Here is a 26,896-nt window from a genome sequence, read left to right on the forward strand (position 1 = left end):
GCTGGTGCTGCTCCAACACTGGTACCATCCACTCAGCCTGCCTGTCTGCTGACGCTTGAGCCCAGGTTCTCACCTCCCTCTGTGCTGCCTTCGCACCAGCTCAGAACCTGCTGTCTCCATGTAATGCTCCCCCTGGCTGCCATGCAGCAGCCCTCTGTGGCCAGTACAGCTATAAAGTGCAGTGCCTGTACACAGTAATGCCACAGGACTGATCTCCCAGAAACACAGGCAGGACTACAAAGGTCTCTAAAGATTCCCTCTAGCTGTTATCTAGTCAGGCCTACTCTGACCCAGCTCTTCTGTCCCCAACCAGAACTCAGCTCCTAAACTTGCAGACTTTGGCTATGTGGGTCTTCAGTGATTCCGTGCCTGACCCCCACCTGAACTGATAACCTAGATTCATTTATTCATTCAACCAATGTTTGCTAACACCTCTGTGTGCTAGAGATTCTTCTAAGATACAGCAAAGGAGGAAAAAACCCCCAAATATTCCAGACTTCCCCAGACCCTTGCTGTAATGGATCTTCCCCCTCTAGTGGGCCTTGGATTCTGCATTGATCTCTTCTTGCAGTATTTTCAATTTGTGCTCTGCCTTTTGACTGATCTTTCAGTCTTGGAATGGTTTTCTGTACATCTATCCACAAACAGAAATTTCCTGCAAGTGTTCCTATGTTTTGACCTCCTGACCTTTCAGATCTGCTTGGACTCCAAATCCTGGCTTCCTTTGGAGTGTTCTAACCAGGTATATACGTGTCATGGTTAACAGACACCGAGGATAACAGACAATGAGGACTGGAGGGGACTGTGTAATCTATCACCCTCACCCTAAACAGAAGAAACAAACTGAGAGAGCCCAAGTGCCATCTTCCAGGGCACCTGGCGAGTGAGGGACAGAGCTCAGGCTGAGCCCAAGGTCTTCTGACACCAGAGTCCGAATTCAGGATCCAGCTGGTTAGGGTTACCTTAACAAGTGGGACTGACTCCTTCTGATTCCCCATCCCAGTCATTAATATTTCTTGGGATTTTTTTTTTTTTTTTTTTTTTTTTTACAAATGAGTGTCATCGGCTCATATGGATTATTGTTGAGATGCTTTAAATCATAAGCAAACTCACTACTTTGCAAGTTAGTGTTTGATATTTTAAAAGTAAACACTTACAAGTGTAAATTACAGCTACATAGTGCCCACACCTACATCCCTCCCTGATGCTTGTATAGCACTCCAGACGTGAAGGAGGCTGGTCTCACACATGCGGCTCACACATCTTACCCACTGTACCCACCACGTCCCTCCCCTCCTTGATGCTTGTACAGCACTCCAGATGTGAAGGAGGCTGCTCTCACACATGAGTCTCACACGTCTTACCCACTGTGCCCACCACGTCCCTCCCTGATGCCTGTACAGCACTCCAGATGTGAAGGAGGCTGCTCTCACAAATGAGTCTCAGACATGTCCTACCCACTGTGACCCAAGCTTTCCCCTTTTACCATAGCCTGTATTTCTCCCCAAATCCTGTGTTAAGGATCAGTCTTCAAAAATGCATCCAAGTTCCGAATAACATAGGTGTTCATGAACTCCAAATAGGCAAAACAGGCGATTTATATTTTAAACAAATTTGCCAGTTCAACATTCCATGCACCCACCCAATGACCCCTTTTAGGCACTAAACAAGTAGATTAAAAGAAAATTCCTTTGTTACTGAGTCAATTTCCCTAACTTTCCTTTCAGCATTCATCTGTGTCCTTCTTGACATTAGGTTGAATGTTCAGAGCAAAGCACCAGCCCTGCTGTGCCATTAGAAAGCTCTTCCCCTGCCCTGGGCTCGGCGGCATTCAGGATGTCAGTCATCTCATCCAGCTGGGATGGACGAGAAGAATGGCTCTTCTGCATTTCACTAGGGTATAACTTACAACCTTGAACTGGCCTGGTTCTGTGCTCAGTCAACCCCTTTCATTGTGTGAGCCCGTGCTGTCCGCTACTGCTGGCTTATAAGCTCATTTGAAGTCAATATTATTTATATTTATATCCCTCTCCCCCAGAGCACTTAGTGTGGTGCTTTCTATCAAAAGGTGCTTAATGCTCATTTGTAAAATAAAATGAAAAACATGACGAGCTATGTGAAGGCTGGAGAATTCAAGGGTGGCCAACTCAGGAGGAACATTCTCTCTTCAGCACACACTGTCTCTCAGCTCTCTGGTACCTCTGTGGCTCAGCTCAAGACTGGAGTGCAAGGAGGACGCTCACGGTACAGAAAAGCAGTGGGGTGCATCCATCTTGAGAGCGTGTGCCTAGTCTTGGCTCTAACCACTTGCTAGTTATGTGACTTGAGCAAGTTTCCCAACCTCCTAGTTTCCCCCTCAGTCCAGTGGATGGGATAAAGTAGTATCTACCTCATTGGCTTGTTGTGGGCCCGCAGGCCTCCTTGCTGACCCTCTCCCTCGAGGCCTCTCCCCAGACAGCTGAATGGTTAGCTCCCTCACTTCATTCGGCCTCTATGGAAATCTCACCTTATCACCGAGGTCCTGGCCTGATAACTGAGCTTCTCTTTTCTTCACAGCACTTATAACCACCCCACATGTTACATGTTTATTTGATTATATATTATCCTGCCTCACCTCTCCAAAATGGAACCTCCCTTACAGAAGGGACTTTGTTTAGTTCTCTGACTTGTCTTCTGCACTTAGAATGGAGCCTGGCATGTAGAAAGTGCTTAATAAATATTCTTTGAATGGGTGTGCTGGAAGGTTCGATGAGTTAATTTATATTAAATGCCTTGGTATTCACGTTCAATACATGTTAGTCATTATGCTAACTATTATTACTCCTCAGCACACATGGTGATTCTTTCAGATGCCCAAGATGGAGACCTGGAGACTAACGTGGTGCTCACCCTAGCAGTGGTGGTCATCTTACTTAGGGAGAAATGCCTTGATCATCAGGTACATGCTGCGGACATTGAGACTCATTGAGAAGTCCCAGTCTTTCTCCTCACAGTCCAGGATGGTGCCATGATGGACAAACCTGGAAGAGTGAGTAAACAATGGGGAAAATTATCATTCGAAGATATTTCTATTCCATTTCCTTATCATTTTTTTTATTGTCACTTGTTGACTTAGACCACTGTCCCTTCTCTAACCAAGACTTTTAACAATTCAAACATAGTATCACTTGGTACATTAGGTAAGTAAGTGTCTCAACAACTTAAGCTAAAAAAATTTGTTATTTGAAACCAGGATCCTTCTTTTAAAAGAAGAAGGCAAGAGGCCAGCCCGGTGGCATAGTGGTTAAGTTCACCTGCTCCACTTTGGTGGCCCAGGGTTTACAGGTTGAAATCCTGGGCATGGACTGATGCACTGCTTATCAAGCCATGCTGTGGCGGCGTCCCACATATAAAATAAGAGGAAGATGGGCAACATATGTTAGCTCAGGGCCAATCTTCCTCACCAAAAAATGAAACAAAACAAAAAGGCAAGAGTTTGGAGCCACTAAACATAAGAAGCTCTATACCAAAAGCACAGGAAACATCAACACCATTAAAAACAAACAAATGAGGACACCTGCCCTATTTGACTGCTATTTCAAGAGCTACAGTGCCCGCAGGTGGCACAGATTTAGCATTCTCGAGGGAAATCAAAGTTGCAGGAAAAACAAGTATCTCACCTTCTCAGGGCAGCAAAGTAATGTTGCTACTGTACAGTTCTGGCAAATTGAGCAAACACAGCAGAACAAAACAAAATTCTTAAAATAGCCTTCAGCTTTTCCAAGTCATGTTTCCTCAAGGAAGCCTTCTAAACAATGGAGTCCTAATTGATTTCACTGTCTCCTGGACCAAAAGTATGTAATTACTTATAAAACATTGCTGGTTGTGATTCCCATGTACCACTGTACCTCCAGTTCATTCGAATGACAGTGAGAACCACATGCTATATTTCTATATCTCTTACTTTGCTGGAAATTTAATAGATACTCCACAACTAATTTTGCTAGTTGATTTTTTCATGGCTCTGGGTATATTCTCATATGAGAGACGAGCAAGTTATTTATCAAACAGATCATCACAAATCGTTGCTTTAATTTAATTTCCATACATTGTAACACATGATAAACTAGGGATAGACCCAGATGTTTTTCATCCTGAAACATGGTTAGGATGAGTCATAAAAATATATTAGAATGCTCTAGGAGTTTTCTATCAATGCTGCAGTATGAATGTAACACCACGTAAGAAAATTGGAACGTCAGATTGTGTCTAGTTAGTTCTGTGAGAGCCTCACCTGTCCTCGTCTCCAGTGTCACACCAGAGAAGGGAGTGAGCAGTAGCACTCCCTGTTCCCGCAAGCTGCTCCCCGCGACCCGCTCCAGCTCCAGCCTCTCGCCCTCTGTGTGTAAATCAGCAAGTTGGGTACCGCCCTATTAAGTTCAATTAAGCCATTCTCTTTGTGCTGTATACAAAGGGACAGAATGAAACTTCTTCGGCTGGGAGTAATTGTCTCAATAACAAACACAGTGCTTGGGAGGTGTAAAGGACTTGCCAAATGTTGGGCCAAAAAATTTGGCACATTTGCATTTCAATAAACTGTGTACTTGGCTTCTGGTAGATATACTTTGCTTTAAAGACACTCCTGGAAAACAGTTTTTCACTTTGTTTTATAAGTCCTAGTTGAACATCAGCGACAAGTGCATGGGTGTGAGACTATTCCCAGCCTCGGGAAGATCCATAGCTTTGGACTGGTACCAGTTGTCTTGAGGATCCTTAATTGCCTTTAGGCCCCAAGCCCATGTCAATTCCATGGCTGTCCTACTTGCTGAATCTTACTTGTAATAAAAATTCTGCCCAAAATCCAGCTGTATTTCCTAAGGAATATATTAGGGTTCACAATGAATAATTTCGCCATATTATCAAATTCTTTTAATAAAAGACATAGAAAACTTTCTGTAAGGAGAGTGAAATTAAAAAGTTATGAATCACCAGCAACATTAAAGAGAATGTCAAATCTCTCAATTTCACTGGCAAACTGATCAATTTGTTTTCTTCTTTGTGACATCAAGGACTCAAGTTTGAATACCTGAAAAATAAAACAAGGGACACTATTTACTTATACCCATAAAAAATGTTTAGCCTTCAAGAGGTAGTTTCTGAAGTATGAAGACTGGAGTGTCTGTCCATTTAGGCTTCACAGGATTGTTGACCACTGGTAGGGTCTTAAGAATCTCATTAATAAAAATCTTACAGTCCTCCCCATCTTGACCTCCCAATAACACACCTCTCTCTCTCTCCCCCTCTCTACTCTCTAAATTGAATAATAAAGGTCTTTTCTGAGAAAGGACTTCACAGTGAAGCATGAATGATCTATGTCAGAAGCATCCCCGTGAGCCAGCAGGAGTAACTGGGAGCAGGCATACTGTAGCCCACTCCTCCCCAGAGGTGGAGGCCCTGCCACAGGAACCCTGACTCCTGTCTGAGCAAGGGGTGGGGAAGGGCAGGGCAGCAAGACAGGAGGCTGTTTCTATTTGTGCGCTTCACCCTCATGATAATGCCATTATTTATCAGAAATGACTTTGTTGATCAAGGGTATCATCACTTATTTCTGGACTAAATTGCAAGGAGCAGAAATGAGGGGCCAGGAAAAGGGATGAAACACTTGAAGGCTAGACATGAGAGACCCGGCATGGGGTCTGAGAGACACTCTGTATCAGTTACTAAATAATCCCAAACATTCTCTAATGAAAAACACAGTCATTATTTTCATGTTTTTTGAAACATGATTTATTTTATTATTCTCTCATAGATATAGAAAGAATAGATAATAAACAAAGAAAAGAGAGAAGGTTTCAGAAAGACTTCCCTCCCTTAGTGCTTTTCCAGTACAACAGCTTTCCTCTGACTTGGAAAGTCACTGACTTGATACACAGCTCAATAATTTGGGTAATCTCTTAGGGTTTCTGATCATATGTGACTTTAGGGCTGAGCCATCCCTAATATGGTAGCCACCAGCCACGTGTGGCTGTTGAGCACTTGAAATGCAGCTAGTCAGAATGGAAACGTGCTGTAAGCATAAAATACACATGAATGTCAAAGATTTAATATGAAAAAAGAATGTAAAATATTCCATTAATAATGTTTTTCTGTGTGTGTGAGGAAGATCAGCCCTGAGCTAACATCCATGCCAATCCTCCTCTTTTTTTTGCTGAGGAAGACCAGCCTTGAGCCAACATCTACGCCCATCTTCCTCCACTTTACATGGGACGCTGCCACAGCATGGCCTGACAGGTGGTGCGTCGGTGCGCACCCAGGATCTCAACCCAGGCCGCCAGCAGCAGAACGCATGCACTTAACCGCTAAGCCACGGGGCCGGCCCCCATTCATAACCTTTTGTATTGAGTATGTTAAAATGATAATATTTTAGATCTATTGAGTTAAATAAGATATAGTACTAAAATTAATTTTCACCTGTTTCTTTTTACTTTTTAAATGTAGCCACTAGAAAATTTAAATCAGAAAAAAAACTTCTCGAAGGCAAGATAGCGGCGTAAGCAGACTCTGAACTCACCTCCTCCCGCGGACACAGCCAATTTACAACTACTCATGGAAAAATTACCCCTGAGAGAGAACTGAAAACTGGATAAGAGGAACTCCTGCAACAAACAACAATCCTAATTGAGGTGGAAGAGGCAGAAACTCCCTTCTGGAGAGGAAAAACACCGCCTTCACCAGCCGCCAGCTTCACAACCACCCAGGAGCAGCCCAAAGGTACACAGCCCTCCCTGGAGGAGCGGGGCCCTGAGCCGTGGAGCACCCCCGCTGTAGGCACTTTGTGGACCCAGCACAATCGAGACGAGTGGCATAATATCTGACTTTGCCAGCTACTAAAACATTGGGGAGTAGCCCCAGAAAAGCTGGTTCGCAAAGAAATTAAAACTGGCTCTTAAAGGGCCCATGCGCAAACTCACCCATTTCAGAAAGCAACCTAAAATCCCCAGAAAGAAAGGTGCACAGTGCTTTGGTGAAAAGATACCCACCTGATAGGCCCTGAGTGCATCTCCGTAAGAGGTGAGACCTCTTCAGGGACTAGGACATTGGCAGCGGCCACTGTTGTGGCCTGGTGTGGGCGTGCTGACACAGACGCTATTGGAGTTCTCTCTGGAGCCTGCTAGTGCAGGTCTGCCCCACCCACTAGAGCACCAATTTAATCCAGATCAGCCAGGGCAGGCAGCCCACCCTAGAGACTGGCCCCACCCAACAACAAGCCCTCAGGCAACTTGTTGGCCTGCATAGATTGGTGACTGGATCCTCTGCAGCCTGGCAACTGAGCCCACTTCAGAGGGGCAGGGCGTGCACAAGGAGCGGGTGGAGAGTGTGGGGCGGTGGTGGAGTGTGTGGGGCTCCCGCCGTGGAGAGACTGGGTCCACTTCTGGAGGTCAGGGCGTGCACACGGGGCAGGACTGTGTTGACTGTGTGTGTAGACCTATGGGCAGCAGGGCTTGTCAGCTGCAGAAGACTTGTGCTTCTCAAAGACCCACAGAGGGGGTTGGTCCCACCTCCCAAAGCCTGAAACAATTGGGTGCTCCTGTGCCTGAGGCCAGCCCCATGCAGCTGCAATCCTCAGAGAGCTGACAAGAGACCTAAAGGCTGGAGGCTTATAGCAATTGAAGCCCCTGAGCCTAAAAACCTGCCATGCTGGGGGCCTACTCAATTAAAAGAAATACTACAACACAAATGTGGTATTAGAAGTTGCAGCCAACTGTGTTGGGGCTCCCCACACCTGATAAAGAGACTGAAGGGCCCACAACAACTACAAGCAGCTGAGCATTACAACAGCTGGCCAGGAGCATCACTCGGCCTCCCTGGGTGCCTACAGGGAGAGCAAACAGGCCACAACAGAAGGACACACATAGCCCACATAGGGGTCACCCCTGGAACATTGAGAACTGAGGGAAGCAAACTGCAGGCCTCCTAAGGCATCACTTATATAAGGTCACCTACCCAAGAGCAGGAGATGTAGCTGATCTACCTAATACACAGACACAAGCACAGGGAAAGAGGCAAAATGAGGAGGCAAAGGAATACATTCCAAGTAAGGGAACAGGACAAAACCCCAGAAAAAGAACTAAGTGAAACAGAAATGAGCAACCTACCCAACAGAGAGTTCAAACAAAGAGTGTTAAGGATGCTCACTGATCTGGGGAGAAGAACAGATGAACTCAGTGAGAATGTCCACAAAGAAATGGAAGATATAAAAAAGAACCAATCAGAAATGAAGAATACAATACTGGAAATGAAAAATTCACTAGAGGGACTCAAAAGCAGAGTAGAGGATACAGAAGAACGGATCTGCGAGCTGGATGAAAGACTAGAAGAAATTACCCAAGATGAACAGGTAAAATAGAAAAGAATTAAAAAGACTGGGGACAGTATAAGGGACCTCTGGGACAACATCAAGTGCACTAACAACCGTGTTATAGGTGTCCCGGAAGGAGAAGAGCGAGACAAAGGGGTAGAGAATCTATTTCAAGAAATAATAGATGAAAACTTCCCTAACCTAAGGAAGGAAACAGACATCCAGGTACAGGAAGCACAAAGAGCACCAAACAAGATAAACCCAAAGAGGCCCACACCAAGACACATCATAATCAAAATGTCCAGAATTAAAGATAAAGAGAGAATCCTAAAAGCCGCAAGAGAAAGACATGTTACATACAAAGAAGACCCCATAAGGCTATCAGCTGACTTCTCAGCAGAAACCTTACAGGCTAGAGGAGAGTGGCATGATATATTTAAAGTGCTAAAAAGAAAACATTTACAGCCAAGAATACTCTACCCAGCAAGATTATCATTCAAAATGGAAGGAGAGATCAAAAATTTCCCAGACAAGCAAAAATTAAAGGAGTTTGTCACCAAGAAACCAGTCCTACAAGAAATGTTAAAGGGACTGATTTAAGGGGAAAAGAGAAGACCACAAATAGGAAAAATTATCTATTTCCATGATAAGAGGGTAATGGATACAAATGCACACAAAATACGTTAGATATGATATCAAAAACATAAAATGAGGGAGGAGGGGAGTTAAAAAGTAGAGCTTTCAGACAGAGCTCAAACTAAAGAGACCATCAATTCTGTACAGAAGGAGAAAGGAACAGAGAAGGACTACTAAAACACTGAGAAAAAAAAAGGTAAAAAATGGCACTAAGTACATACTTATCAATAGCTACTTTAAACGTCAATGGACTAAATGCTCCAATTAAAAGGCATAGGGTAGCTGACTGGATAAAAAAACAAGACCCATATATATGCTGCATACAAGAGACACACTTCAGAACTAAAGACACTCACAAACTCAAAGTGAAGGGATGGAAAGAGATACTCCACGCAAATGGTAATGAAAAGAAAGCTGGGGTAGCAGTACTCATATCGGACAAAATAGACTTTAAAACAAAAACTGTAAAAAGAGACAAAGAAGGGCATTACATAACGATCAAGGGAACAATCCAACAAGAGGATATAACACTTGTAAATATCTATGCACCCAATGTAGGAGCACCTAAATATATAAAGCAATTATTAACAGACATAAAAACACAAATAGACAGTAACACAATAATAGTAGGGGACTTTAACACTCCACTTACACCAATGGATATATCATCGAAACAGAAGATCAATAAGGAAACATTGGCCTTAAATGATACACTAGAACAGATGGACCTAGTAGATATATACAGAGCATTCCATCCAAAAACTAAAGAATACACGTTCTTTTCAAATGCACATAGAACATTCTCCAGGATTGATCACATATTAGGCCACAAAACAAGTCTCCATAAATTTAAGAAGATTGAAGTAATACCAAGCATCTTTTCTGACCACAACGGCATGAAACTAGAAATCAACTATAGGAAGAAAATCAGAAAAGCCACAAATACGTGGAGATTAAACAAAATGATACTGAACAACGACTGGATCAACGAAGAAATCAAAGAAGAAATCAAAAAATACCTGGAGACAAATGAAAATGAAAATACAACATGCCAGAATTTATGAGATACAGCAAAAGCAGTTCTAAGAGGAAAGTTTATAGCAATACAGGCCTATCTCAACAAACAAGCAAAATCTCAAATAAACAATCTAACAATGCACCTAAAGGAACTGGAAAAAGAAGAACAAACAAAGCCCAAAATCAGTAGAAGAAGGGAAATAATAAAAATCAGAGCAGAAATAAATGAAATAGAGACTAAAAAAAAAAATAGAAAAAATTAATAAAACCAAGAGCTGGTTCTTTGAAAAGATCAACAAAATTGACAAATCTTTAGCTAGACTCACCAAGAAAAAAAGAGAGAAGGCACAAATAAGTAAAATCAGAAATGAAAGAGGAGAAATTACAACAGACACCTCAGAAATACAAAAGATTATAAGAGAATACTATGAAAAGCTATATGCCAACTAATTCCACAATCTGGAAGAAATGGATAAATTCTTAGATTCATACAACCTTCCAAAACTGGATCAAGAAGAAGTAGAGAATTTGAATAGACCAATCAACAGTAAGGAGATCGAAACAGCAATCAAAAACCTCCCCCAAAATAAAAGTCCAGGACCAGACGGCTTCCCTGGTGAATTCTACCAAACATTCAAAGAAGACTTAATACCTATCCTTCTCAAACTCTTCCAAAAAATTGAGGAGGGGGGGAAGCTCCCTAACTCATTCTACGAAGCCGACATTACCCTGATACCAAAACCAGACAAGGACAACACAAAAAAAGAAAATTACAGGCCAATATCACTGATGAACATTGATGCAAAAATGCTCAGCAAAATACTAGCAAATCGCATACAACAATACGTTAAAAAGATTATACACCATGATCAAGTGGCTTTATTCCAGGGATGCAGGGATGGTTCAACATTCGCAAATCAATCAACGTAATATACCACATTAATAAAATGAAGAATAAAAATCACATGATCATCTCAATAGATGCAGAGAAAGCATTTGACAAGATACAGCATCCATTTATGATAAAAACTCTAAATAAAATGGGGATAGAAGGAAGGTACCTCAACATAATAAAGGCCATACATGACAAACCCACAGCTAATATCATCCTCAATGGTGAAAAACTGAAACCAATCCCTCTAAGAACAGGAACCAGACAAGGATGCCCACTGTCACCACTCCTATTTAACATAGTACTGGAAGTCCTAGCCAGAGCAATCAGGCAAGAAAAAGAAATAAAAGGGATCCAAATTGGAAAGGAAGAAGTGAAACTGTCACGATTTGCAGATGACATGATTTTATATATAGAAAACCCTAAAGAATCCACCAGAAAACTTTTAGAAGTACTAAGTGAATATGGTAAAGTTGCAGGATACAAAATCAACATACAAAAATCAGTTGCATTTTTATACACTAACAATGAAGTAGCAAAAAGAGAAATTAAGAATACCATCCCATTTACAATTGCAACAAAAAGAATAAAATACCTAGGAATAAACTTAACCAAAGAGGTGAAAGAACTGTACACCGAAAACTATAAAACATTGCTGAAAGAAATTGAAAAAGACACAAAGAGGCCGGCCCTGTGGTTTAGCGGTTAAGTGCGCGCGCTCCGCCGCTGGCGGCCCGGGTTCGGATCCCGGGCGCGCACTGACGCACCGCTTCTCCGACCATGCTGAGGCCGCTTCCCACATACAGCAACTAGAAGGATGTGCAGCTATGACATACAACTATCCACCGGGGCTTTGGGGGGAAAAAGTAAATAAATAAAATCAAAAAAAAAAAAAAGACACAAAGAAATGGAAAGATATTCCGTGCTCTTGGATTGGAAGAATTAACATAGTTAAGATGTCCATACTTCCTAAAGCAACCTGTAGATTCAATGCAATCCCTATCAAAGTTCCAACAACATTTTTCACAGAAATAGAACAAAGAATCCTAAAATTTATATGGAACAACAAAAGACCTCGAATAGCTAAAGGAATCCTGAGAAAAAAGAACAAAGCTGGAGGTATCACACTCCCTGATTTCAAAATATACTACAAAGCTATAGTAAGCAAAACAGCATGGTACTGGCACAAAAACAGACACACAGATCAATGGAATAGAATCGAAAGCCCAGAAATAAACCCACACATCTATGGACAGCTAATCTTTGACAAAGGAGTCAAGAACATACAATGGAGAAAAGAAAGTCTCTTCAACAAATGGTGTTGGGAAAACTGGATAGCCACATGCAAAAAAATGAAAGTAGACCCTTACCTTACACCATACACAAAAATTAACTCCAAATGGATTAAAGACTTGAATGTAAGACCTGAAACTATGAAACTTCTAGAAGAAAACATAGGCAGTACGCTCTTCGACATCGGTCTTAGCAACATATTTTCAAGCACCATGTCTGACTGGGCAAAAGAAACAACAGAAAAAATAAACAAATGGAACTACATCACACTAAAAAGCTTCTGTACAGCAAAGGAAACCATCAACAAAACAAAAAGACAACCTAATAATTGGGAGAAGATATTTGCAAACCATACATCTGATAAGGGATTAATCTCCAAAATATATAAAGAACACATGCATCTCAACAACAAAAAAACTAACAACCCAATTTAAAAATGGGCAAAAGACCTGAACAGACATTTCTCCAAAGAAGATATACAGATGGCCAACAGGCACATGAAGATGTTCAACATCATTAACTATCAGGGAAATGCAAATCAAACCTACAATGAGATATCACCTCATGCCTGTCAGAATGGCTATAATTAACAAGACAGGAAACAACATGTGTTGGAGAGGATGTGGAGAGAAGGGAACTCTCATACACTGCTGGTGGGAGTGCAAACTGGTGCAGCCACTATGGAAAACAGTATGGAGATTCCTCAAAAATCAAGGCTAGAACTACCATATGACCCAGCTATTCCACTGCTGGGTATTTATCCAAAGAACGTGAAAACACCAATGCGTAAAGATACACGCACCCCTGTGTTCCTTGCAGCGTTATTCACAATAGCCAAGACTTGGAAGCAACCTAAGTGCCCATCAAGGGACAAATGGATAAAGAAGATGTGGTATATATACACAATGGAATACTACTCAGCCATAAGAAACGATGAAATCCAGCCATTTGTGACAACATGGATGGACATTGAGGGTATTAGGCAATACCGTGACTTATGCAATAAGTCAGAGGGAGAAGGTCAAATACCGTATGATTTCCTTCATTAAGTAGTAGATAATAACAACAATAAACAAACACATAGAGACAGAGATTGGATTGGTGGTTACCAGAGGGGACGGGTGGAGGGAGGAGGGCGAAAGGGATAATTTGGCACATGTGTGTGGTGATGGGTTGTAATTAGTATTTGGGTGGTGAACACAATGTAATCTATGCAGAAATAGAAGTATAATGATGTACACCTGAAATTTACACAATGTTATAAACCAATGTTACTGCAATAAACAAAAAATTAAAAAAAAAAAAAAAAGAAAATGTAAACCACACATGTGGCTCACATCATTTTTCTACTGGACAGCACTGCCCTGAGATGAGGGGCACAGCAGGGAGAGTTGTCATCAGAAGTTATGTTTGTAATTAGGTACTGAATCCTTCAACATGTTGGATAAACAAAAAAAATTTAAGTATACCTCTTAAAATTTTGTTTATATATTTAAGTATACAGAGTTTTGTCCCTAGGATCACAGAATATAGATTTGATATCAAAGAATCAGGCTCTAAAAAGAAGGCCGGTGGAGCTGAGCAGCTAAGAAATTTCCTTTCAGCACGTGAGCATGGTTTTTTTGTGAGGAAGATCAGCCCTGAGCTAACACCGATGCCAATCATCCTCTTTTTTGCTGAGAAAGATTGGCCCTGGGCTAACATCTGTGCCAATCTTCCTCTACTTTCTATGGGACGCTGCCTCAGCATGGCTTGATAAGCAGTGCGTCGGGGCACGCCTGGGATCCGAACCCGTGAACCCCAGGCTGTGGAAGCGGAGGGTGAGAACTTAACCGCTGCGCCACCTGGCCAGCCCAGCACTGTTTTTTATAATACCTCGTGGACTCAAGATGCTGAGTTGCTTACCCGGGTACTTTTCCAGTTCCTGAAGTGTGGACTCATTGACATCTGTGGCTATGACTCTGGCACCTTCTCTTGCAAAAGCCTGGTAGACACAACGCACAAATAAACCCTTTGTTGACTTGGTCAAGCTGCTCTCATGAATGGAAAGTCATTTAGCCTTTTCTCTCTTTATCTTATTTCCACTGCTGTTTTTCTTATAAAATGGGTGGAATTTCAAACTATCTAGTCTCACCCTTCCGTTATTATTTTTATCGTTAATTAGAACAACGTGACATACATCATGCTTGTCATCTGACTTTGTCCCTTTAATATCAAATAAAATAGTGTTTTAAAGAAAGTAGGATTCTGTTATTAACATCTCTCAAAATACTACTATTCTGTGATTTGATAGCCTGTATTCCATTTATGAGCAGGTGACTAAACTCCAAATAATGAGAAAAATGGGTTATTTCAACACTTTTCCTCCTAAAGTACACTAGTGTTTTCATAAATGTCAAACCATATCCTACCACTATATTTAAGGAGCATTATTAGCTCAGGTGAGGAATATAATGTGCAAGAAGTTGTTATAAATTAGAAGGTAAAGGTAACCTGACAGTCTTATCATTCTGGAGTCCTAAATCTGAACTGACATGATTTCAGAAAGCTATGCGCTGCTGTAGGGCCCCAGCAGTAAATTTATTACGGTGAAGAGAAACTGAGGCAGAGAACTAAGTTTCACAGAGTCAAAAGTTATGTTATAATAAACACATGAGGTGTGCCCTCCTTCATCTGCCTGATGAGCAGCAACTTTTATTTTTGTAACTTAAGACAACAGAAGCACAAAAGCCAATAACAAAAGAAGTAGAGCAGAATTAAATAACTGTGGGATCTGCCCGCATAATTCAACACCTCAACAGTTAGTGAGCAAACAAGAGATAAGAACTTACTAAGGCAGCTGCCCTGCTGATCCCCTGAGCAGCTGTCAGGGCGATGACCTTCCCATTAAGTCAACCCGTAATGGAACCTGCGGTTTGAACTACAGACACGTGTGTTTAATGGCTACACTGTAGCACATGGACCTGCACAGGAACATCTAGAACATCTAGAACGAACGGGTCAATGTACTCCTTTAAGAACTTGGAGACAGCATCATCTGAATTCTCCAGGAATGCTCACTCTAGACACCAGCTTTGTACTCAAGACCATTTGGCACAGCCCACTGAAGTGACACCTGGTAACAGACATTGGACTTGACCCACCTTTCGGTTTCTTCAGAACCCATAGAAGACAGCCTCTGATGCTGATCCAGCAGGGGTAGAGTCCTCCCCTCCCCACTACGCTCCTCCCTACTGGCCCCGCACCACTGCTGTGGCATGGACATGTCCTCCCTGCTTTCTCGCCTGTAAACTTCTGTTGGGGTTTGCACTATCAAACATGTATGGTTTTCCTCGTCCCCTGGAAAGATTTCACCATTGGCATCACAGAGTCACTGAACAAAAGAGCTGGAAAATCAAATCATGTCCAATACCCCCATTTTACAGATGAGGACACTGATCTGGCCTGCACAAGGTCAGAGAGGCAGTCAACGGCAAAGCCAGAACTAAACTCAGGTCCCCTGACTCTTTTGCTATGTGAACATTCCTCCCCATAACACTGCTGATCCTCTTCTCAAGTTTAAGCATGCAGTAGAAACACTTTAACAGACACAATCAGTAATTTTTGAAAGGGAGGACTGAGAAACTCTGACACGGGAAATACGATGTGCATCACATGTTTGACCAGTGCTGACTGTAGACTGCAGGGTGAGAGGAATGGCTAGTGATGAGGGGGGTGGTGAGGAGTCAAATGATGATCAGATGAGATTGTCTTCAAGGAACCAGGTTCCTTCTCTTACCCTGCTGTCCTTATTGTGTGCCTGTCACCTCACACCAAGTCACAAAATGGCTGCTATGTCCCAAGGCATCATATCCGCATTCCAGGCACACACACAGAAAAAGGGAAAGCGCAAAAGCCAAAGGTCTTTCTATCCAAGAAGGAAGCCCTCCTCATAAACTCCAGCCCACGTTTCATTGGCCAACGCTAGCAGTAAAGCAGGCTAGGAATTTGAGAGTTCTGTTGTCCACTGCTTATAAGGTGAAAGGCAGGGGAAAGTGAGTGGGTGGGTGTTGCGGGAACCCCGGCACAGCGCACGCACCAACAGGCTACACACACACCCTGCTCAGTTACCTGCCCGACAAGGAACAGGCAGCCAGTCTTGCCCGGAGGGCTCCCCGATCCAGTCCCTTCTTTCTGAACTGCTCCCTGCCCTCATCAGCCAGACTTCTTCCCGCGCCCCGTGAGCGCCGTCCTCTGAGGCCCCCGCCCGGCTCCGCCTGCTGAGCGGGGTCACTCCGCGGCGGGCACGCCGGGACTCCGGGAGCGCGCGGGCGCAGACCGGCCGCAGGACGAGCGGGCGGGGCGGGGCGGGGCCGAGGCGCGGCTGCCGCGGCGTAGACGAGGCCGGGGCGAGGCGGGGCTGGAGTGAGCGCGCGTCGAGGACGGTGAGGGGCGGGGCCGCGGCTGGCGCCCGCGCGCTCACGGCAGAAGCCCCGCCAGGACCTCGCACCGCCTCCTGCCCGCGGGCCCCGGAGACCCCGTGGACGGCGGGGGGCGCCTGCCCTCCAGGCCCCGACTCCCCCCGGCGGACCCGAGGCCGCGTTCCCGGCCCCGCCGGCGCGCGCGGGCAGGAAGCGGGGCGGCCATGGGGGCGCCTGGCTGAGCCCCGCAGGCCGGTCCCCGCGGGCCCCGCGCTCCCTCGGCGCTCCGGCCGGCCCTTCCGGCCTCCCCGGCCGCTCGTCTCCGCCCCAGCGCCGCCCTCCGCGCCCACGGCCGAGCCCCCGAGTGGGCTGCCGGAGGTCTCCGCCGCGGCCGCCACGTGCACGGTTTCCCCTTCTCGCAGGAGCTTCACCTTAAACGCGGGAGGAGCTGAGCTGTCGTCAGTATGGACTCCGGAAAGGAGGGGCGGCCCGTCATCTGCGCCCGGCCTGAGCGCGGCGGCGACGCGCTGTCCCCCGGCGCCTGTGACGCGGAGCGCGGAGCGCGGAGCGCGGAGCAGCCCGCGCGGGACGCCGCGCCCGTCGGCCGCCCTGCCTGTCTGGGCCGGGTTCTGGGGCCGAAGCCTTACCGTGAGATAAACTGCGCTACCACACTAAAACGGAGTGTGGGGGATAATGAGTGCAAATGTCCTGAAATGGTAAAACAAGGCCACTCTCAGTAAATCCAATGTGAAAAGCTCACATGATGGCTTTCTTACTCTAAACACGGCAATCGAAATGTTAATTTTTGATTAGCAGAGACACAGAGCATTTTCAGGAACTCTAGCTCCACAAGCGACGAAGGAAAATGTTCACTTAAGACACTGTAAAATCCTCTCTTCTTTGGCTATTTTGAAAAACCTACTAATATACCAGAGTTCCAAACTTGTTGAAAACGCATCCGTATCCTGATCTAACCGCTAAGATCAATCCTGAAATAAGTAACGTGCAGAACAAAGCAACATCGAAAAATTAAACCTCTCCTTTTCCCAGTCCACTTAAAGTTTCAATTTAAAAATATCAGGAAATCTTACTTTAGAGCAGCAGGTGGACGGCGTGTGCCAGGTCAGTGTGGGAGAAACAAAGGGAGACCTGTGTGCAGACCAGTCAGGTGCTTGATAGTGCTTGCTGGGATCTGTAGTTCAGGTTCCTTCCGAATTTGCTCTGAGCTTTTAGGAAAGGATTTGCACGTTGGTATACTTAATGTGTGTACCTGCTGCCGTCTAGTGGAACTCAGGTAGAACTAACATGGAGTAAAAGGTGAAAAACGGAAAAGCCCCTCACAGTGTAGGTAGGACCGGAGATCATTCCCTTGGCTTTGCCCCCCCTTTCAGTCCGTTGCATTTGGTTGTGTCTACTACGTGCTGTTCGGGGGTGGTCAAGATTGAATGAGTCAGAGAGCACATGTGGAAGATGGCAGAGCCACAAAACGGAAGGAGCCCAGGTCATTGAAGACACTGGAGCCTTCCCTCGTGGCACTTGACCAAGATTGTTGAGGAAGGGAAGTACAAGTTCTCTGTGTTTAACGTATAGTTATGGTTCTCTCGTGACCCAGTCTGTTCTAGCACTAATACACATTCAGTGGCAGAATGCAGGCGTCCTGACTGCACTGCTGGGTGGCACCGGGGAGCATGTTGAGCTTCAGTGGGAGTGTGGAGGCTTGAAAGGGAAGAACATGTTGGGGAAGAGCAAAAAGCCACGTTTGGGTGAAGAGAACAGAGATAGAAGATGGAAAAGAAAGGACTAGGTCGTGGGAGCCCTCTACGCTAGGCGTAGTACCTGGGACTTGATCAGGCAGGTAACTGAGCAGAGGGAGGGTGTAGGTTGTTTGTACATATGCTATTTAAGTGGGTTCACTCAATAGCCACCCCACTCACGCTCCCCTGCCTTTTACACTATAAGGGTGATAAATAAATGACAAGCAATGGGCTGTATTGGAGTACATGAGGAAGCCATTTGGTGTAAAACTAATTCAGCCTGAACTTGTTTTTCCAAAAGGGCCTGATGTGGCCTGTAGAGTATGCCTTGTGTATCTGCTTTAAGCATTTACTATGTCCCAAAGACAAGAATGATGCCCCTAAAAGTGGGGATGCAACCTCCCCCATATCAGCATTTCCTTCAGGATAAGCATCTCTCCCTAAACTAAGGATTCATTACTGACCTTCTGTGCTCACCTGTGACCACTCACCTTGTGACCACCAACTTGCTGTGTTCACTGACCTGCTGTGCCAGCAAAGCAATCTCGTGACTGTGGTAACAGAGATATTCCTGGCATATGTGATGTATGCTCTTTGTTCCAAGACGGTATATAACCACTCTGTACACCCCACTTCTTTGGTGCCTTCCCTTCCTCAGGGAAGGAAGGCCCTGGACAATAGTCCTCAGATCTGGCTCATAATAAACTTACCCTAATATTGATTTATAGATTGATTATGGATTATTTGTGTCGACAAGGGGTGGAAAACAAGACTTTCAAATTCCTAGCCTTTGCTGCTATTGGCCAATGAAATGTAGGCTGGAATTTCTGAGGAGGGCTGCCTTCTTGGATAGAAAGGGCTTTGGCTTTTGCTCCTTCCCTCTTTTTTTTTGGCCTGGAATGTGGATCTGATGCCTTGGGACATAGCAGCCATTTTGTGACTTGGTGTCAGGTCAGAGGCACAGATTACAGACAGTAGGGAAAGAAAGGAACCTGGTTCCTTGAAGACAGGCTTAAGACAAAAGCCCTAGACTAACCCCTCTCGACTTCTTATGTGAGAAAAGTAAACTTAGGTCACTTTCAGGTTTTCCGTTCTTGGAGCTAAGTGTGTCCATAATAGTCACAGTGGTTAAGAACAGACTGTGGAATCAGGTAAGTCCCACATCTTTCCCTCACTAGCTGAGTGAGTAAGTTACTTAGCTGTCCACACCTCAGTGTCTCCCTGTACAGTGAAGGGAACCTGGCACCTGCTCAGGGTGCTGAGGAGGAAGGACTCGGTGTGGAAACCAGCAACGCAGTGTCTGTTACATCCGTGCTTAATAATGTGAATGATCGCTTCTCAGCCTTTTGGCTAAGATCAAGGGTAATGATGTGAATGATTATTAGAAATTCAAGTACAGTGGGTGGCAAAAATTTCCCTGAGTTTGTAAAGCCCTAACCTAGTTTCTGGTTGTGTCCACGTAAGGTCTGTGGTAAACCTCTCCCTCACTGCCCCACCGTAGCTTCTAATCTGGGTCTAGTGACTGTAATCACACCCTGCTGTGCTCCTTGCTTTACGAACACCCCCTTTCCTTTGACTTTTGAGGACTTTTAGTAGACGTTTTATGAATATGAGAGTTCCCTGATCAAGGCCACTCAGGTGCCTCTTTCTTTTTTTTTTTTTTTTTTTAAAGATTTTATTTATTCAGTTTTTCCCCCCAAAGCCCCAGTAGATAGTTGTACGTCATAGGTTCACATCCTTCTAGTTGCTGTACGTGGGACTCGGCCTCGCGTTGGACGGAGAAGTGGTGCCTCGGGGCGCTCCCGGGATCCGAACCCGGGCCGCCAGCATCAGAGCGCGCGCACTTAACCGCTAAGCCACGGGGCCGGCCAGGTGCCTCTTTCTTGATGCAGCTGTTTCAGCCTCCCTTCGTTTGCAGATCTTCGACAATTATGCTTTACTCTAAGACAGCCTAAGTCACGTGGTGTTGCAACTATGTGCTCACCCCTCTGTATAGTCAGTGGACTAGATTCGTTCAGGGCTAGGGACCATATCTTTTTCGCCCTTACATTCTGATCAGCTCATATTAAAAGCAAGAGTTATCTGTTTTCCAGCCACAACATGAGTTCCACAAAGTCAGTGCCTTTCGGCGCCTACAGCAGTGATCAGCACATAGCAGATGGCCGTTAAATATTTGCTGAGTATGAAGGGCAGGCTCTCAACAAGTTTCCTGATTATAATTCTGCCAGGCTCTCAAGAAAATGTTTCTTATGAACAATAACGTATTTTGTCTTCTCTGGTCCTGACTTTACTTTTCAGATTTTAGTGTTGTCTGACCATATTATTGCTTTTAACATTCTTGCAAGTTTCCATTGCTGATTTTCATCATTGTTCCTTCACAGTCATTCATCATGATATTGAAACTCAGATCATAAGAGTTAAGCAACATTCTGAGGGAGACATCTGCAAGATGGAGTACAAAGTCTCAGCTCTCTTTCCCCCACAGAGACACCGACTTAACAGCAACATATGGACCAAAACACCTTTGTGAGAACTTCAGAAGCCAGTCAACAAGTTGCAGTACCCTAGATGAGGGCAAAGCTCAGAACATCCACCCTGAAACGAGTGAGAAGAGCCCTTCCACTTTACCCGCGACCACCCTTCCCCAAAGTGAGCACAGCTCAGCCCCTGCTCATGGTTTCTCCATCGTGGGGAGCAGGGGAAAGAGAAGAGAGGAAAATTCATCCAGGGTTCTGTCTTTTGGAGGGCTGCCCAAGGGAATGGTTTCTGTCTCACCTGACCTGAGTACTGATGGAACTGGCATGGTCTGGCATCAGAGGGCCTGCAGTGCTCCAGACAGAGGCTGGTGTGGTGTGGCTTGCCACCATCAGAAGGTGCCCAACTCACAGCTTCATGCTCAGGAGAGAGGAAGGAGAGTAGAGCATGTGTCTTGTGTGCGAGCTTTTTGGAGGGCTGCCATGGAGACTGGTTTCTATCTCACCTGATTTGGGGTGCTGATGGGGAGCAGACATAATTTGGATGCCTGGAGGCCAATGAGAACAAAGGAGAGGGGGGTCGCTTTCTGCTGCACCACCAGAGAACTGCAGTACTGCAGACAGACACCAGAGGGAGCAAGAGATTATGAGCGCCTGAAAAAGAAACTGGCAAACTTCTCTAATTGGCAAATTACACACACAAGCCTAGAGAAGTCACCCCCCCACAAAAGATTGCAGAGGCCCCCACAATCTATAACTGGGCTGATTGATGAAGGTCTTCCCCTGTGTTATGTAGCCTGCAAAGACTGGAAAAGGTGGCTGTTTTTTCAAATGCATAAACTCAGGAAAAAGTCAAAAGGCACACAAGGAAACAGAGAAACATGGGCCAATCAAAGGAACAAACTAAATCTCCAGAAGCCAACTCCAAAGAAAGGGTGATCTATGAATTACCTGACAAAGAATTCAAAATAATAGTTATAAAGAAGCTCAATGATCTACAAGAGAATGCCAATAGACAACTAAATAAAATCAGGAAGAGGATGTATGAACAAAATGAGAATATTAAACAGATGGAAACTATAAAAAAGAACCAACAAATTCTGGAGCTGAAGAACACAATAACTAAATTGCAAAATTCACTAGAAGGGTTCAATAGCAGAGTTGATCAAACAGAAGAAAGAGTCAACAAAGTTGAAGACAGGTCATTTGAATTTATCCAGTCAGAGAAGCAAAAAGCAAAAAGAATAAAGAGAAGTGAAGAGAGCCTAAGGTATTTACGGGACATCAGCAAGTGGACCAATACATGCATCACGGGACTTCCAGAAGGAAAGAGAAAGGGACAAAAAATTTATATGAAGAAATAATGGCTGAAAACTTCCCAAATCTGAGGAAGGAGATGGACACCCAAATTCAGGAGTTAAGCAACATTCTACTAGACCAGATATCTGAAAACTGATTATATTTTTAATGGCCTTAAAGTAGTTTTATTACCCAGGTGAATTTACCTACTACTTTGCATGACTCTTACTCAGTGGAGGAGAAGACATTGTAATCAGACCTGCAGCTGTGTTAGTGTCTTGTTTGGGTGCAAAGGAGAAACAAGACTCCCAAGGGACAGGCCTGGGGGAGAGGATTATAGGAAGGCACAGCTTCCTCTTTGCCCTAGTGAACCGTACGACAGGATGTTAAGGTAAGGGAAAATATCCAACCCATAGACTTTAAAGTCTTGCTATGATGCAATTCACAATCTCTTCCTTTGAATGAGTCTTCTCACCAAAGAGCCAAGAATGCCTTGAAATCACTAACTCTGTTCTAAACCTTATGCAGCTTGCTGTTTTATGTGGCTTTTCAAAGTCATATGATATAAAAGTAGTATCAGATACTCTCTAAAACCGTAGCTCTTAACGTCTTGTACGGTAACGGACCCCTCGGAGAGTATGTTAAAAGAAAGCATGGACCCTAGTATCCTAGAAAAAGGAATCCACACACAAAAGTTAAGATAAAATTTCAGGGGTTTTACAGACCCTGTGAAGCCATCCACAGATGCTTTATATATCTGTGGGGACCCCAGGGTTAGGAAATGTTACTTTGCTAGATACCGGTGCTGGCTGCTCATATCTAAAATGAAAGGGTAGAATAAATGATCGATGAGGTTCCTCCAGCCGGGAATGAAGTACAATAGAGCATAAAGTCAAGTAACAAGCCAACCAAGTGAGGGTGCTGGTACAGGGCATGGGGTGGGTGGGCAAGAGAAAAGAGACAAAGACGTCTTGCAGTTGTTACAGCAAAGGAAGATTAAGACTAGAAACTGCAGAGATCCCAGCACCTGCGATCCTTTAACAACTTAAATCCAGAAGGCGTGTATATTTTTTTTTTTAAAGATTTATTTATTTATTTTCGCCCCAAAGCCCCAGTAGATAGTTGTATGTCATAGTTGCACAGCTTTCTAGTTGCTGTATGTGGGACACGGCCTCAGCGTGGCCGGAGAAGCGGTGCGTCGGTGTGCGCCCGGGATCCCAACCCGGGCCGCCAGCATCAGAGAGCACGCACTTAACCGCTAAGCCACAGGGCCGGCCCGGCGTGTATATTTTCACAGCAAAATTCAGAGTCAATAAACGAGAGCGGAGAGCCAAATACAGCCTGAGTACCCCACCGAGAAATATTAACTAACCTCACGTGGAGTTATGACTGGAGCTACTAATTAAACATTTACTGAATGTGCAAAGTATTAAAAAAGGAGTTTATAATTTTGTTAAATGATGCTGTATATTAATTTATGTATTATGTAAGTCACATGTGGATAACTTTACATTAATGAAATGTACACATGGAAAGACTGGAAATTTCCTTCAACAACTTTATTCTTTACAAAATATATAAATAAAGAAAACAATTCAGCTTCTCAAGTTTTACCACATTCAGGAAGAAAGTATTGCTGTCACCATTCTAAATTACTGGAATGCATTAATTTCCTATTCCTTCGTCTTCTAACTCTAGTGGCAAAGTGAAAACTGAATTTAAATTAAGTTAGACTGTGACATCATTGCCAGGGACAGACAAACAAAGTAACAAATACAGTCGTTTCCAAACAAGGGACGCCAGGCCCCAGGGAAGTGGCGGGAGAGGAGTCTACTGAGTCTTGCACTCGGGCACAGCTCTTCCTGAGGGCGTGCGCCAGGGGCCCGGCTGAGGATCCACTCGCTCTGCTCCAGCAGCTTGTTCTTCTGAGAAAAAAATAAAAAACAAAAGTCATCTCCTAAAAAATACACAAAAACCAAAGACGACTGGAATTGGAAAGGATGTTAAGACAGTAGAGACGTGAAGAGTGAAAAATGGCAACGTGGTCATTAACTTCCTCAGGTTTGGTCATTAAAAAGGTGTATTTCACTTCATCAGAGTTACAGAAGTTTACTCCCCATTTTCTGATAAAATGAATTGTTAAAAAAACAATGTTGTACATAAAACCAAGAAGTAATAAAGTCTTATTTGGAACTCATCAACTTGAGATTCAAAGTGAATGAAACATGAATTAATTGAGTTTGATTTTCTTTTACCCTACTTTTAGGAAAAAAAGATGGTGTGCTACACAAATAGTTTGTGTTTTACCGAATATTTAGTCATCTTTGGAAAACTTCCTTTGAGCCTTTAAAAAGCACTTCAGCTGCATCTATTTCTTTATAAACAATATTTATTTTCAAATTATTATATTCATAAAAGTAAATTTAGCATAATTGGTCTTACCAAGTATCTTAAGTTACCTTTTATAATTAAAATTAAAAACTGACATTAAAATTTTTTTAGACTGATATTTTAGGGACTATGTCCTTGAATTCTGAATTGGTCAGTTTTTGATTTACATAATCCTCTAGACTACTCTTTTATTTATTTCACTTAAAATTAGTACCAGAGCGATCCAAACATTGATAAAATGAATTAAGCATTTGTATTTGTGGTTGGATTAATTCAGATCATGTACGTGCTTCTGGCACTTTCAGGTAAAGTCAAAGGTGATTATAAAACCTTCTCAGTTTACCAAACTCTTCTAAAATAGAGTGTGTGTGCGTGTGTGTACACACTAGAAGCTCCATGTAAGTGCTAGCTAACGGAAGTCCTTACATGTTTGTTAAACGATATTCAGTGAAGTGAATAGGTCACAAATTTTTCCAAATTGTTGCGTGCTTTCCCGTATCCCCAAGAGCACTCTCAGACTGCGACTTGATCTAATCTCGATGTGCAGGGGATGAGAAGGGACTGATTCCTTCTTCGTCCCCAAGCAGAGCTCTCATGGAGAGCCACCTCTGCTCATGGCTCCAGATCACCGGGCAGCTGCCTCCGCAGGGTACAGGCCAGTTGCTTTGTCCCTCTGACTGCACAATCGGGAATTTCTGACAGGCAGGTGCACTGACACAGAGGGCTCTGGCCGCGCACACCAGCACAGGATAGATGCCGTGTGGTGAGAGAGCCTGTGAGAAACGCAGCATCACAGAGCTTCTCTTGCAACGCCCCCACCTCTGTGCACAGCGCCCCGTAGAGCTGGGGGCCCCTGACAGCACCCTGCTCCATCGATCAGGCGCCCAGACTGCTGACTTGACTCCTAGTCTCCCCCATCTGTCCACTTCTCTCCGTCTCCACTGTGCCTGCCCCAGTCCACGCTCTGTCACTCTTGCTCAGACAACGGTCATCAACTCGTGCTCCTGTTATTTGTTGGTTACCTCACAGCTGAGGTGATGTTTCCACATTTATACCCCATTATGTTCCCTTGCTGTTCTTTAACATCTTCCAAAGGCTCCTCTAGCGTGCTTTCAGGATGAAGTGAAAATTTCTCTATACAACCTACAAAGTCCTGCACATCCGGCTCTTCTCTCTCTGGCTTCCCTGACTTCACCCACAGAAGCCTGTGGGCGCTGTGCTCTGGCCACACGTAATTCTTCCAGCTCTTCCCCTGGTTATGATCCCTCCTACGCTGGGCCGACACTGTTCTATCTGCCTGAAAGGCCTTCCCCTCTCCTTTGTTAAGCTAACTCATATTAACCTCTTAGATCTCAGTTCGCTTCTTCAAGGAAGACTTCCTTATATTCCTAAAACAAAACCTATTCTAAGCCTCATAGTCTTTTGCACTCTAGAACTGTGCTTTTTTTGACTACTTGATCACTATCTATACCTACTAGACTGTGAGCTCTAGGAGGGCAGGGGCCATGTCTGGTTTTGCTTATCAAAGTACCATCAGGGTCCAATATGTGATATGTAGTTGGAGACCAAAAAATTCTGTTGATTGAATTAATTAGTAAGTAAATGATACAAGCCTATGATCTGGCTTGTGTAAAATAAATATGATGCTATTGGAAATACTGGCCTGTTGAATTGATAAGAAAGTCTTTTTCAGTAAAAGTAGTTTTGTTTATAGGGTAGTTAGTGTCTGTCCTTGAGAGAGCTGCTTGTCTATCCAAGGGAAAAGCTGAGGGTTTAGCAGGCAGAATGAGACTTCCCTTGGGGTAAAAGGGGATTCCACTTCAGGGCTGGGCTGTGGAGAAGCTTCTCACAGAGAGAGCAGACGAGGTCTGTGTGCTGTAGCTTCTCCACGACGTCTTCTCTTGTCTACACCTGCCCTTTGGGGCCACGTGTTACAGATTAATTCCAACCGTTACCCCCGATCTCCAAGTAACCAGGATATTTACCCACCTGAGCAGAGGCCTAAACTTGAGTTATCAAAATAGCAAACTGGATGAGGTGCTGGAAAAGACTTTGATCGGCTATCAAAAAACCAAGATTTTGGTGATTCCTTTGGCACAGGATCTTGTAAATCCTGTTCCTTGCACTGAGAAGGCGTACATTGTCTCTTCTTAGAAGCTGGTCCAGTCACCTTAGGAGACTTGGGAGAACTCGCACAAGTCGCTTCTTTGAGAGCCTCTCTTGTAAGGGTTCTCTCCTTCCATGTTTTGACCTCATTGAAAAGATGACGGTTATTGCTTAAATGTGGGGAAAAAAGAAAAGAGATTGTGAGACTGCTTAATTCCAGAAATGTATTCATATTTACATAAAATTTTTTTCTTAATGGTAGTAAAATATATGTAACATATAATTTACCATTTTAT

At 44.0% G+C, this 26,896-nt stretch overlaps 2 protein-coding genes across 10 annotated transcripts in view; both read right to left on the minus strand.

Annotated features, from left to right (window-relative positions):
* LOC106801036 (dehydrogenase/reductase SDR family member 6-like) overlaps positions 1 to 17,765 on the minus strand; it is a 41,557-nt gene extending 23,792 nt beyond the window's left edge. The window contains exons 1-3 of one of the 5 annotated variants that reach the window (XR_015556411.1): positions 16,287 to 16,737; positions 4,274 to 5,065; positions 2,890 to 3,020 (exon numbers count right to left, since the gene is read on the minus strand). Coding sequence is in view for 1 of the 5 variants with exons in the window: in XM_087449178.1 (XP_087305304.1) it covers positions 14,082 to 14,123 (42 nt within the window). In the remaining 4 variants the exon portion in view is untranslated. Of the gene's footprint in view, positions 1 to 1,052; positions 3,021 to 4,273; positions 5,066 to 14,081; positions 14,161 to 16,286; positions 16,740 to 17,667 lie in introns of those variants that run through there. The other 4 variants (XR_015556410.1, XR_015556409.1, XM_087449178.1 and 1 more) reach the window with 4 other exon arrangements.
* A 5,882-nt stretch (positions 17,766 to 23,647) lies between these two features.
* LOC101404594 (centromere-associated protein E-like) overlaps positions 23,648 to 26,896 on the minus strand; it is a 49,079-nt gene continuing 45,830 nt past the window's right edge. For all 5 annotated transcript variants that reach the window (XM_087449181.1, XM_087449183.1, XM_087449180.1 and 2 more), the window contains 2 exons: positions 26,484 to 26,770; positions 23,648 to 24,028 (listed from right to left, as the gene is read on the minus strand). In XM_087449181.1, coding sequence (XP_087305307.1) covers positions 23,934 to 24,028; positions 26,484 to 26,770 — 382 coding nt within the window. In that variant the 3' untranslated portion in view covers positions 23,648 to 23,933. The remainder of the gene's footprint in view (positions 24,029 to 26,483; positions 26,771 to 26,896) is intronic.

This window comes from Ceratotherium simum, chromosome 25, assembly GCF_057802395.1.
Source record: "Ceratotherium simum simum isolate JZ-2026a chromosome 25, ASM5780239v1, whole genome shotgun sequence".
In the NCBI taxonomy this organism is placed as follows: Eukaryota; Metazoa; Chordata; class Mammalia; order Perissodactyla; family Rhinocerotidae; genus Ceratotherium; species Ceratotherium simum.